The sequence below is a fragment of the Papilio polytes genome, unplaced genomic scaffold, assembly GCF_000836215.1.
Source record: "Papilio polytes unplaced genomic scaffold, Ppol_1.0 DF823691.1, whole genome shotgun sequence".
Lineage (NCBI taxonomy): Eukaryota > Metazoa > Arthropoda > Insecta > Lepidoptera > Papilionidae > Papilio > Papilio polytes.
Genome location: NW_013525513.1, coordinates 2,669,957 through 2,684,145, shown reverse-complemented (window position 1 = coordinate 2,684,145; position 14,189 = coordinate 2,669,957). Strand labels below are relative to the sequence as shown.

Sequence of the window (14,189 nt, the reverse complement as noted above, 5' to 3'; positions counted from 1 at the left end):
TTTACGTGAAAAAGTATCGGCTTGTTTTGCTTAATATTATTTCGACATTCGTTACGGCGTCTTACGTACGTTGCAAAGTGCGAGGTTTTTCTGAAATATCAACACCACCAAAGGTGGTGACTGTACTTACGAATGAAAAAAAATCTTTTGGGTCAGTTGGATAAAGAAGTGATCGTTTATTCTAGAAAACGTATAGTAATCTGTACAAATAAACTTAGTTTGTCCTAATTGCATAACTGTGTCTCGGCCTTATCGAACATTATCAAACGGTTATCGTCACAAGTACGTTCGTATCGTAATTACATAGCGATAGACTTCTTATTAAAGATAATGTGTTACAATTGTTATAATAATGTTTTTAATGTTACTAACTTATAATAAAGATTTCACGAGTAATTAAATAAATATTAATTTTAGGAACTATCTCGACTGTATAACCCGAGATAGTTCGAGAAGGGCGCAGATGGGCAACCTCTCAGGGCGCCTAAGGGATAGGGGCACCACAAATCCCCTAGATATAGTAAAAGAGGCGGTGCAGAGTTTTCTCCAGGGCACTAGTAAAAGTATGCATTCCTGATAATATCAACCAATTATCAGTCAACCAATTAGAATATATATGAACATATTATACAATGATAGGTATTTCACTGAAGGGTTGCTGAGATTCGGCGAGCTATGTTGGCAGATTTTACAATCACTTGCTATTATACGCGGTAGCAGTGAAGTAGCAAAATCCGTAGCCCAAACTACTACCTAGTAGTGTAGAATATCTAATCTTAGGCGACGGTAACTTTGTTATGTAAATTGAAGCTAATGTAATGATGGTAGTCCCTGTAAGTTAGGTCGACTATCAATGACTGACAATAGTCTTGAGAATGTCTAATATAGGTATACGGTGTAGGCGTTTTGTGTTGATATGTAGTCCTACTTAGATGTATTTCTTTGTATTAAACTTAAAACAGCTGTACATACAGATTCAAAATAAAAAATGCGCAGAATTTTTTGTGAAAAATAGATGACCATAAATCTGTGAAGGTTTGGGAAATACGCGTGTTAAATAAGTTGTAAAAAGGCGATAGAATTGTCTAATAAGCTTAGTAATTTCTATTATTTGACGTCTCATTGTTGTTTCTTCGTTTAATGTCGATTATCAATAGATTGAATGAACATTGGTCACAGTTAAAAGGTCGCATTAAATTATGTTCCTATAAAGGAGTGAGTCAGAATCGAGAGCATGACTTTAATTGATAGACTCGGCACGTGGCTTTGTACATTACTGTATGAAACAAGATTTAGTATAGAAATACTTTTGTAATAAATTGTTTCAATAATCATGTTCAAAATTAGAATTTATCTTTCGAACGAAATCATAGTTAAATTTTTAAGGTGTTTAAAAGTTACTTTATGTAGCCGTAATGTCTGTGATTTGCTAGTTTTTTAACCTTGTTTTAATTGAAGGGTCATTATTGTGTTAATCATGTACAATCCGGGATTTTTGCGGTATTGAATTTAATGCGCACAATGAAACGTCACGGAAAAATAAATCAGACGTAATTTTAATTGGCTACGCTAAAAGATCTGTCTGTGTGCGGCTAATTTTTTTTTATCCCGTCGTTTGCGCAACTCACACATAATTCGTTAAATATAAGAGCAAAGTTGAAGGCCTAGTCACCTTACTTAGGGTAGGATCCGAGCGCCTCAGAGACGTATAGTGAACTGGTGATGTGAAAAAGCGAAGTATATCTCGTATCCTTACGTATATCCTCGTATCCTTGATCTTACAAGACATGTATTCTGTATGTGAGACACCGCGTATTGCCGCGATTGTACATTTTCTATCATAGAAGAACAATAAGAGATTGATGCAATAACACGGTTTATTAATTTGAGCATCATTCCACGCTCGCTCGGTAATCGATTATACACTCCTTTCTCTTTCGTCTGATGCTAGCTAATTGCATTTCTACAGAAAAAGTAAAAGAGATAAAAGATAGCCAGCTTTTGTTTCTGATATGAAGTTTAACTCTCTCTTAGAGCGCTCGCACACCTTTGACTAAGCTATCGCACAATTGTTTAGTCGCGCTTTGATTCATATGAGCTTATTGAGGTGCGCACACTCGATCTTTAGTTGTGCAACTAAACAGTTTATTGGGCTGTGAAACAATTGACAATTGTGCGATAGTTCAGTCAAAAGTGTGCGTCCGCTCTTACTGCCACCGTTTTTAACCGCTACCTACTAATAAATACTATTGATTTTTCGTATAAATTTATTCTAACGGGGATACTTAGTAACAATATAAACGTTTGTAAACTTATACTAAGAAATAAATTCAAATATAAATGAAGGATTTGAACTGATATCCTCATCATAAAATTAACCATCTTACTAATATTATAAACGTGAAACTTTGGATGGAACACGATATTTGGCACAAATCTAGAGTCTGGAAGAACATATATCTTAAGTTTTTAAAGCCCGCGCCGAGAGTTGCTGGCAATAGCTATATTCCATAAAATGTATACCTTATTGTTTCAATTTTAAACGTTAAATATTTTAACGTACGTATTACATGTGTCGAAAAGTTCAATGTTTGTGTTTCGCATAATTCATGAAATCTATAAACGGTTGTGTTAAGTAAAATGTTCCGGTTTTAAACTACTCTTTGTTTAACGGGGCGTGAATTTGTTTGCCCACTCACCATGTTTGTGGATGGAATACAAACGTCTTTGGTCTTAACACTTAAATTTCGACATACAAATTATATGATCGGAAACAGATAATTGTAACAGAATCCAAAAAGTGTGGTATATTTAAGATTCATAAGGTAAACAAATAATAAAAATCTTTATTCTGTGATAATGGAGGTTCTTTTTATATTTTAAAATCTTTAAACGATACACAGATAATACAAAAGTACTCAATGTACGGACGTAGCGTTCAATTCAACTCTGCCGTACTCCCTTAGTTACAAGCGTGATGTTATTCTGTTGCAATCAAGTGGACATCAAAAGTATGTTATTTCTTTAGACTAGAATAACACGTGTTCAACCTACACCAGTGGACAGTCACGTCGGTGTTACCATATTTGCTCAGAATACCGCGAACTTGTATGCAAATTGGTATGACATCATTGTGACATACTGTTTCATGGTTAAGGAATTTTTGTAACAATTTTAAGGAACCCTGTGACATGTCTACTATAAATTATAAGAATCTAGTATACTGTTGGGTTACTGAAGTTAGCATTTATTTTACCACTAGCTGTTGCTCGTGACTTCGCACGGGTGAAATAAAAAATATAGCCAGCTTATGTTACTCACTGATAACGTAGCTTTATAATAATTAAAGAATTTCTTAAATCGGCCTAGTAAAAGCAAAAATACAAATCTTTCATCTTTATAATATTGAAGTAGGTATAGATTCTTCTTCGTCGCTTGAGTCTTTACAGACACGTCGTGGTTATCACATATCAGTTGCGTGTACATGTTAACTATCTTGGGACAGTAGATGCAGTGGTTTCCTCTTCCTTCTGCACCAGCACTTTTTGGGACAATTTATATCCCACGGCTTGCTGTACGCTCCTCCAGCTGGCTAGGTATAGATTACCTACTGACTAATTGGTGTTAGGTTGACCTAAGTGTCAACGGAGTGAAAGTTACGCGTCAGAAACGCATTTCATGAACTTATCGAATAAAAACACTAACGAATGGTCAAATGTACCTTGAAAACCGGCCATAAGTAATATAATTCATTCTCTTACCAAGTGTCATAGTTAATTGTATTTCTTTATAATAGTTACTGTAGTTAGTATAGTAAACTAGTAGTTAGTTATGAATGTTGGGGTACACCGGCAGAGGTAGACCTAGAAAGAGATGGATGGATTGCGTGAAAGATGACATGACATCAAGAAGGGAGTGATGACAGATGACGGTGCTTTGGAGGACGAAAACCCGGCGCGCCGACTCTTCGGGAGTAGGATAAGGCAGGGGAGATGATGAGTTAGTAAAGTATACATTACTATTTAAAGATAACAACGTTGAAATACGCCTCTACTCCACAATACTAAGAGATATTAATATACGGAACCAAAAATAATTTGCATTTTAAAATCAACGAATGCAACCATTCAAATTATATTAAAGAATAAATGCAAATTAGATAAACTCGAGATAAAACGGAAGATGTTTACCTAAGTTATCTTGTTTATTTATGTAATTAATGTTTGCTTTTCTCCGAACTCGCTTTTTATAGGAGCTAATGACTGCAACTGGTTTCGTTAACTAGAAATCAGTTTTTTTTTCAAACAGGAAATTTTATTGTAATAATAATAATTCGTCGTTACGTATGCCTTCATAGTAAGACTAGAATTAGGCATATCACCTCTTTAGAGTGTATACCTTAGACTATCGGACAACTGTTGTGATGTTGTCAATTGTTTTGCAGCCAATTCAACTGTTTAGTTGCACAGCTAAAAATCGAGTAGTGTGCAAACCACCATATAATCTCATAGGAATCAAAGCGAGACTAAACAGTTCTGCGGTAGTTTAGAAAAAGGTGTGCGCACGTTCTTAGATGACTGCTTGCTGTATTGAATTCTACCTTAGGGTACTTTCCCACTAAGGGAAAGCCACACGGCAACCGCCATAGCAGTCGACTTCATAATATCGTGACAAAAATCGTAATACACCAGCCTCAGAAAAATATCATCTTTTACATTGTTAATATAGTCTTGTTATTAAACACTTAAGGCCATCTCCCACCAAATTGTAAATTGTCCGATAACAATCCAACGTGTAAAATATGTGATGGAAATACTCTGATTTCGTTCCCTTATCTGACATTGACATCATTATTAGCTATCTGAGCGTCTATCAGCCAGTAGTGGGACAGATCCTAAATAACAATATTATATATCTTTTTTAGTCGTTTGGTAATTCGATTCTAGATTTGTGGTTCGTGTCAACGCCACATTTCGACATCAGTAGTATTAATAAATATAATATGCACCGCAGATATACTTATTGCCAAATCATTTACCACATTTTACACATATAAGTTATTTAAGAGCGTGCGCACACCTTTGCAACTATCGCACAATTGTTTAGTCTCACTTTGATTCCTATTAGAGTTGTAATACTCCGCATCCGCTTCCGTTAACCTCCGCTTCTGCAGAGGTGAAGCCCTTCGCCTCCGCTTCCGCTTCTGTTAAAATGGCCTCCGTTACAACCCTAATTCCTATGAGCTTATATGGTGCGCACTATTCGATGTTTAGTTGTGCAAATATTCAGTGGAATTGCTGCAAAACAATCGACAATCGCACAACATATGTGCGATAGTTTAATATCAGTTGTGCGCCCGCTCTAAATCTTACTTCTTACTAATATTATAAATGCGAAAGTTTAGATGGATGGATGGATGTTTGTTAGCGTTTGTAGCCTAAACGGCTGAACAGATCTCCATGAAATTTGACACAGGTTTAGAGCATAGTCTGGAAGAACACATAGGTTACTTTTTATCCCGGGAATAGTTAAGGTTTCCGTGGGATTCATTAATGTTTACTCGATCATTCTGCAACGGTTCAACATATCTTATTAAAATTTAGCACAGATATAAAACAAAGTCTGGAGTACATATGGGATAAGCTTCATCCCCGAGAAATGTCCGGTTCCCGAGGGATACGTAAGTTTTTATAAGTTATACTGTTTGTATATTTTCTAAAACCACGCGGAAGAAGTTGCGGGCAACAGCTCGTGAATAATAAATGTGAATCATATTAAAATTATTTAAATAATGATATGTTTGTTCGTTTAGGAGGAAAAAGGATAATATTTGTTATGTATAGCTGCTATATACTGGGTTATATTATGTTATTAAATGAGGACAAATTACAAAACAACGCTTATAACTGGAATAGTGTTCTTAAATAAATCACTTAATTATGTATATTAACTAACTAGCTGTTCCCGTGCGGCTTCATCCGCATGAAATTATGAAAATTTTATTTTATTGTTTACATTTAACAAATTGTCAATTGCAAATGTCAAAATGACATAACATGACAAACCTTAGGAATCTTACTTTCTTGATGTTGGCAGCAACTTATGGTCTCTTTCCCACATTAGGGTTTTTATCCAAAATATTTACCCCCTAATTTTAATGTCGGGATAATATATAGCCTAAAGGGTGACGTAAATGTAGGGACTTTTATTAAAAAAAAGAGTTATTCAAAAATATGCTGTGGTTACTGACATCTTAGACAACAAAGAAGTGTGTGTTTACGCTATATTATAGATTAGTGTTTGTTAACAAACGTTTTGTTAATCTTTGTTGTTTTGTTAAAACTTTAATGTTATTAACATTTTCATTATGAGAGTATTCTATTCAATGTTAGGGACTTGATAAAACTAGAGACTGGTGATTGTCCATTGTCTTTTAATTGAAAGAAACAAATAATTTAAATGATTTTAGTAAAAGCCGGCCAAATCTATACTATCTATATCTTTACTAATACAGAGTAAAGATTTGTATTTTTAATTTTTTTGTCTTTATTGAAATAACTCAACAACTACTTTGCCGATTTAAAAAATTCTTTTACCATTAAAAAGCTACATTATCAGTAACAGGCTATCTTTTTACTATTTCATTTTTTTAATTTAACGAGGACGATTTCTATGAAATTTGGTATAGATGTATACGATATTTTGGAGGAACACATAGGCTACTCACTTTTGTTTTTTTTTCCACGCCTACGGAGTCGCGGGCAAAAGTTAATTTAATCAGAAAATGTATTTTAATTTCAACTTTTAATTATTATTCACTTAATATAGTCAGGTACAGAACGATTTGGACAAAGTACAGTCGCAGAAATACGCGGTGTTACACTAAAAGAAAAATTGCCTTGTTCATTGCAGAGACAAACCCCGCCTCTTCCTACAAATAACTAATTAGATTAGCAGTTAATGCAAACGAAGGGATACATATTGTTTCATTTCAAAAGAAATTGCCTTGATCATTGCAACGAGACAAACTCCGCGTTACATATTATATAGCAGTGAATGCAAATGAAGGGAAAATAAAAAGTAACTAGCCGTGTATCAATAACCGTCTTTTTTCGTACAGACACATTTATAAGCTGCGTTGTATTGATTTTTGTTCCGCGTCTCATTTGAAAATGTTCAAACGATTGTAACTTCTATGGTGGGACACCGCCAGTATCCTCGACTGTACCATTTTAGGTCAACAAAAAGCGACATTGACATTTCGAAACCTGGTTTTGGTCTTAAGGTCTGTATTGAAATGTCGAATTCTTTTATAAAGTAACCCTTTTATTTACTCTGTATTTCGCAACCGTAAAATACAGTCGAGGACATTTATTTCGTTATTTCGATAAAATTTGGCCCTCACATTGCAATAATGTTGAAGATTAGCGACACAACATACATAAATGATAAATTATAAATCTTATGGTTTGCAGTACATATACTACTACACGAAAGCTTTGCCGATGGTTATGACGTCAAGCGTTTACAGACGGTACTGAGCAGACGATTGCGGGACGCGGTTTATCGAAGGAAATTTATCGGAAACCTGCGCAGGAGTAATAAATAGGTAGCGATTTTAAATTCTTTGTCACTAACTTCTTCACAAGTCCAAATTTGTGTGAATAAAAATACTTGTAGGTGGAAAATAAATATAATAAAATATTTATTAAATAAAGACGTATAAGGAATATGACACACCCAGACTTGGCCTTGTTATTTCGGCGTGGGATTTTAACTATGACAATGACCATTTAATGTTTTTGTATAAATCGTAGAAATATAAAATAATAATAAAAAATCGGCCTAACGAGAAAAGTTGCATATTAAATCAAATTAACTAGTTCTATCTGACACTCAGAGACGTTTAATGGTACAATAGAGGTCCCTAAGTGTTAATTTTTCATACCGAATTCTAAGGGCCTTACCAAAGAATCAACTTTCTACGTAAAGATGTTTGTCTTCACAACATAAGGAAGTTTAGTTCAAGTGCCATCAATACTATTAATAACTAGCTGTTTCCGTGCGGCTTTGTCCGCATGGAATTTTTAAAATCTCATTTTATTGTTTACATTTGTCAAATTACCAATAGCAAATGTCAAAATGACATGACATGACAAACCTTAGCAATCTTGCTTTCTTGATGTTGGCAGCAACTTATGGTCTCTTTCCCACATTAGGGTTTTTATCCAAAAATTTTACCCCCTAAGTTTAATGGCGTGTAAATATATCGCCTAAAGCATGACGTAAGTGTAGGGCTTTTTATTAAAAGAAGAATTAATCAAAAATATGCTGTATTTGCTGACATCTTAGGTAACAAAGAAGTGTGTGTTTACGCTTTATTATAATAGTATAGATAGTATAGACATAGATTTAGTAGAATTTTTATAATACACAGTACGAATACCTGCCTACGTGAATTTCTTAATCTAATTGTATTATTCCGGAAACAGCAATGTTATTTATAACCGTTTATTTCACAAGGCGATTAGAACGATGCAGGAAATTGCATTAAAAGCATAGTGTTCAATGCCAACTGAACGAATTAAAAATTCTGTCTCTACTAATTGTACAATTAGAACGATGAAGGTAAAAGGTAAAAACTTCTAGTAGTCGCCGAGTAGTGTAGAATCACCTCCTAAAATAGCGAAAATTAGAGAGGTTTATAATTTTTGTTTTAAAATAATTAACAGCTTGGACATAATCGAATCGTTATCTATTATGTTTTGAGTCTTTTGTAAACAAGATAGCAATTGTCGAGGTGACAAATACAAGAACTTTAATTAATTCCGTATATTTTGATTTATTTAATTGCGAATATTGCTACAACATAGAGCGCTATAAAATGGTTAACCTAAAAACTACAACATCGGTTCAGTTAAAAATTACCGTAACAGTGCAAGCGGTTTACCTCGTTACTATTTTTAACGATCACTTATGATAGCTACCTACTTAACTCTAAATAGAATAAGGTGAAAATCGAGCTAGGCGTGAGTAATTTTCACAGCGCTACAAAAAGAATATTCCGAGTAACACAAATAGACATGAACTACAACACATGTTCCTTACGGATTTACGATAACAAACTCCCTCCATTCATATCTACAATATTGCCATATATTTTTGTTATATTACTTTCAAACGTTGCTCTTATTCCAGATTTTTTTAGTTAATTTTCAACTTGTTACATTCCTCATTAAAATTTGTTTAAACACAAGTTAATTATTTTATTTCTATCGTGTTATTTTTTCATAAATAAACATCATTAAAATAAGCAAATTGGCTTGCTTTAATTAGATTCTTTTACAATCACTACTCATTAGTGAATATGTTATTAAAAATGTCGAAATGAAACTCGGTAATCGTCTATTTAATATTCTAAAGATTGTCAATTAAGTGCAAAGTCTGTGTAGCGTATCGTATTTGGGACGTTTGTTTTAATATTCATTATATAATGAGCGCAGGCGATCGGCGCGGCGTCGGCAGCGGCGGCGGTGGCGGCGGCGGCGGCGCGCGCGCATTCGCTTTCACTCGGTCCGCGGGCAATTGCGGGTACGATTGTGTTGTGTTCGCGCACCGTTTGCGCGACTCCAATGCTCCAAGATAAAGAAAAGGCCGAGCACCGCGCGCACCTATCTTATCGGAACCACTCTATTGATCACTCATCATTATATCGCGACCGGCGCGCCCCGCACCGCCGACCGGACCACCTTTATTGTCCAATTTACAGTGTAGACGTGTACGCTTTATAGGCGCGATGTTACCGGTGAAGTCATAATGTGTATCGGACCGAAATAGAAATACAGTGGTTAGCAGGAAAATAGTATCAATAACAAAAGAATTGTGGTTTGTAATCGAACGGAAATGGCGGCCAAATCGCCTACGGGCAGCGTGCGGTCGCGGGAAGTGATCGGCGTGGAGCAGTTCAGTCAGCGGCGTGAAGTGTTCGACAAGCAGGAGGGCGCGTTCGTGCCGCTTCCCGCGCCCGCCAGCCCCCCGCCCGTCTATCGGCAGGTCGACCCCATCGTCACCTCCAATCACGGCAAAACAACCGCCAACTTTAAACGCAACGCGCCCGCATACTCCAGCATGCGTGAATCGAGAAGCGAGGACCGGAATCATTTTGAGTTCCGGACACGAAAATACTCCGACAACTTCACTTCCGAGCTCAACCAGAGCGACGATGTCGACTACAGGACTAGCATGACTGAGAGGACTAGACGCCTGTCAAAACTCAGAAGAGACTTCTTAAATTCCAATTTGCACGATCCCTCCGAGAGCCCGCAGTTCCAGCGAGCCGGTGTCCGCGCTTCGATGCCGACTAAAAGTTCTACTGTGGTGAAATATAAAATCGAAAGCCCTAATTTGTTTAAGTTTCCTTTTGCGGAGCCTTACTCTACGCCGACTCCGGTACGTAGAGTGGTGGTTGATTTGGGATCGCCTGAAGTCAACGGTAAAGAAAACGAGGACCCTGAGGCGAAAACGAGGCATCAGAGCTTGCCGGACCACGGAGTGTCATCAAAGGTTGATCATCAAAAACTTTTCGAAGAACTAGTGAAACGGTACTCTCCTCAGCGTAAGCCTATCGACTGGTCGATACCGCCGACTCGGCCGAGAGTAGTGGCCTCGGTGCCCAAATCAATTTCGAGCGGAACCGATAGCGTCGACAGTGACGACAAAAAAACCCAAGACAAAGATGACAAAGTGAACGGTGCGGAAAATGATGATGTATTTGAAAACAAAAAGGTCGATTCGGAGAAAGAAGATAACAAAAAAGAACCTAACGATGTACAGGAGAATAATACTAAAGTAATACAAAATGGTCCTGAAGTGATACTCGAAGCGAACGAGGTATTTAAGGATACACTGATCAAAAATCAGTTAGAAAATAATAATGAATCAAAAACCTCTTTAAGTGAGTTGGAAGAGAAGAATGATAGAGTACCAGAATTGCCTCCACTGCAGCGTCAGATAAGTAGAGAAAGTCATAAGAAACAAACACCGAACAATGACCTGACAATACCGAAATTAATAGAGAAAATATCGGTGGAAGGCGACAATCTAGAACAGAAAACAACTAAAGGTAAAAAAGTCAAAAGAAAGAGAAGTTTCTTAGACAAGCTTCTAGGTCGTAATAAGGAGAAATGATAAGATAATCAAAGATACAAAATCGATATTGCAAAGTAGCATTGCAGTAAAATAAACCTGCCAAAGATTAAATCAAGATTACTCTGTTGCGAAGAAATGACTGTGTAATCTTTCCAAATTAGAATAAATATACAAAATTATTCAACTGTTGATATTGGTAGAAGTTTTTCAGTGCGACAAAATACGAAGGTTGAACGTCTTTTTTTATTTTATCTAAATGCAACGGGTGGGTTATCAGTAACTGATAATTTGTGTGCCATGTGACACGCCCTATCTACAAAACTCTAATTCCAATGAAATAAAACATTTTAAAGTCTTATTTTAATATTAATCTAGGTATTTATTAACTGCATTAATTTATCAATTGTTCGGTTTGGAATTTTCCTGTAAATGTGTTGTGTTTTTACACTTTGTATAAATTATATTTGTAAATATTGTTTTTATAGTATTATACGTGCGCTAAATAATTTTTATTTCTCTTGTAATATTCCCAAGGAGTATATTTAAAGAGTCTTTTGCTTATTAAATGTTTTGATAAAGAATAGTCTTTTCATTGTATTACACGAAACAAAATATTATGATTAAGTCTTGTGGTTAATTAAACATGAATTGTTATTACAAAATTATTATAACTGAAGACGCCGATAGCTTAAAAGTTTAAAGCAATTTTTAACGACTTGAGTCTGAGTTCAATTCCCAGATAAATATAAACAGTGCGTTGTTTTTTAATCATTAATGACGCATGGATTTTTATATTTAGTAATTTTAATATAATAAGTAAGTTCAGCGTAATAGGTTAATTATATGACTTGGATTAGCAACGTCACATAGGGAAGGAAGGAACATCGGAAACCTTAAATAATGGCTGCTATATGGGGGCGCCCCTTTTGTAGATAAACCGATAAAGTAGGTAAGAAATTAAAAAGTAATAATAATTGTTCAGTAACATTTCATAAAATTTTAAATTCTCTTACTCAAACTTAATTTTTTTTAATAATTAAATTATTTTGCAATGCGAATTGTTTCAACCGTGTCTTATGACCTTACGGAATTTCCCGCATTGTGAGAGCCATATTTAAATAAATGCATTCAAAACTAAAAAGACAGTAATTTCAAGATTAAATTATTAAAAACACTAACTTATTTCATGCAAATTGTACTGATGTTTATCATTGTAGTCGTTTCAACTTTAGAACAGTGCCATCTTTTGGATATTAACGGCATTAACGAAACCAAGTCATGCTTTTCATTTCAATTTGTACCTTAATTGTAAAACTAGATGGAATATTTTCGCTGCGAAACTATTTAAGATTCTTATTTTTTTATTGAGAGAAAAACTACCCAGAGTATGTCATGTACAGTCCAAAACTCACTAAAAGCAATATCCAATGTAATTTTGTTGTAACAAGTGTTTTGTATGTAAGATTGTCTTTATTGTTCTATCATCGTAAAAATGCGAATGTTTGAATGGATGGATATTTGCTACTATACTGCCTGCTTAACGCCTTAACAGATCTATGTGCTTAGTAGAAATATAGAGTTAGGAAGATAACAGAGTGCTGAGTTTCTTTTCAATTCCGCCGTGTTCATGGGAAAAGTTACTAAATAATAAACTAGACTACAAGTTTTCAATACTTTTAATGTGTATAATTTATATATTAAACTAAATTGATTTAAAATCCGTATCTAGTTTTTGCAAAGCTGCTTCAAGGGCAAACAAATGTTCATCTTCAACATTGGGAGCTATTTCTCGCATAGCATTTGCTAAATTGTACACATATTCCTTGTTAGATCCACTCGGTCCAACACAATTGATTACTTGTTTTGCTATTGTATCTACAGATGCAGCACCTGTAATTAAAAAAAATAATTTATAAAAATAGGGTAATAAATTGCATCATTAACATGCTCTCAATTCAAACCTTTTACCATAGACAATTTTTCGAAACTAAAAACAAGTATCCAAAGTAAATTATATCCATGTTTTGAATTTGATATTTGTTTACTTTAAGGTCTTCAAAATATTATGCTAATAATAACATTACATTACCTGCGTAAGATTCATTTTCTTTGGTTGCTACATATAAAGTTAACAAAAATGGTTCAACATTCTTGTTTTTCGGGTGGAATGTGACAGTTTTCTTAGAATATCCATTTTTCTCTCTAAAATCTAGATGTTTTGTTACACTATCAATATCTTGAGGTCTAATTTTGTATGCTACTCCCCACACTGTGCTGTTTGGATCTTCACTTGGTATTAATGTCACTACTCTTCCTGGCTGAAAATCACAATTGTTCTTGAATTAAAAAAAAAGTAGAGGTGTAATTTTTTAGGTCTGTAGTTTCGGAAAATAGTTTTCTTGTAAATTAATAATAAATAAACAGAAAGCGAGTAGATTATTGCATCAGATCAGAAAATTAGAGAAAAAAAATACAATAAGTTAAAAATCAACTATCTCACCTTTTCGGGTATTCCTCTATGGTCAATACTATGCTGGTAGAATCTTCTCAGGTAACCTTTTATATAACCTACAAGTTTATATTCATAGTCGAAATCTACTTTCCAAACTAAAGACCCATATCCATAAACCCACATTATGAATTTAGATAAATATACATTTATACACTTCTATGTTTTATTTATTTACTTGTCGGTATATAGTTTTTTAAACTATATGCCATTGTTGATAGTAGACATTCAGAAATGAGTTTAATTTAATTATTTAATAGCAAATTTTTCCATTTTGGTGTTTATAGCTGATGTGTCATGAATGATTTTGACAATGACTTTGACATGTAGACAATTAGATTTATTCCACCATTAATGTTTTATTTATGGTATTTTGGTTTCATTGTTGAATATTTGGAACTCTGGATTTTTTCTAATATTTACCTATTTAAAATGCTTAAAATCAAGCTAAATTAAAGATATGTAAACAATCAAGTGTTAAATTATGATAAAACGGTACCTACTTGTAAGGCTGATAAAAATATTGTGAAAA

General features: G+C 34.5%; 2 protein-coding genes across 2 annotated transcripts; one reads left to right on the top strand and one right to left on the bottom strand.

The window, feature by feature from the left end:
- The first annotated feature begins 9,516 nt into the window (after window positions 1–9,516).
- LOC106104086 lies at window positions 9,517–11,729 on the top strand. The gene has a single exon (XM_013284025.1). It carries the CDS (start codon window positions 9,904–9,906, stop codon window positions 11,185–11,187), a length of 1,284 nt encoding a protein of 427 aa, XP_013139479.1. The 5' UTR covers window positions 9,517–9,903; the 3' UTR covers window positions 11,188–11,729.
- Window positions 11,730–12,806: 1,077 nt separating this feature from the next.
- LOC106104131 (putative glutathione-specific gamma-glutamylcyclotransferase 2) lies at window positions 12,807–13,966 on the bottom strand. The gene is made up of 3 exons (XM_013284082.1): window positions 13,649–13,966; window positions 13,238–13,466; window positions 12,807–13,038 (listed from the first exon to the last, which is right to left on the bottom strand). The coding sequence occupies exons 1-3, from the start codon at window positions 13,781–13,783 to the stop codon at window positions 12,851–12,853; spliced, it is 552 nt and encodes a 183-aa protein (XP_013139536.1). The 5' UTR covers window positions 13,784–13,966; the 3' UTR covers window positions 12,807–12,850.
- Window positions 13,967–14,189: the final 223 nt, after the last annotated feature.

What these genes read in the sequence shown, in the direction of transcription:
- LOC106104086 (XM_013284025.1), top strand. Translation starts at nt 9,904, where the DNA reads ATGGCGGCCAAATCGCCTACGGGCAGCGTGCGGTCGCGGGAAGTGATC.
- LOC106104131 (XM_013284082.1), bottom strand. Translation starts at nt 13,783, where the DNA reads ATGTGGGTTTATGGATATGGGTCTTTAGTTTGGAAAGTAGATTTCGAC. An exon ending in ATAGAGGAATACCCGAAAAG is followed by an intron (nt 13,467 to 13,648) that starts GTGAGATAGTTG and finishes TGTGATTTTCAG; the next exon opens with CCAGGAAGAGTAGTGACATT. An exon ending in AGAAAATGAATCTTACGCAG is followed by an intron (nt 13,039 to 13,237) that starts GTAATGTAATGT and finishes TTTTAATTACAG; the next exon opens with GTGCTGCATCTGTAGATACA.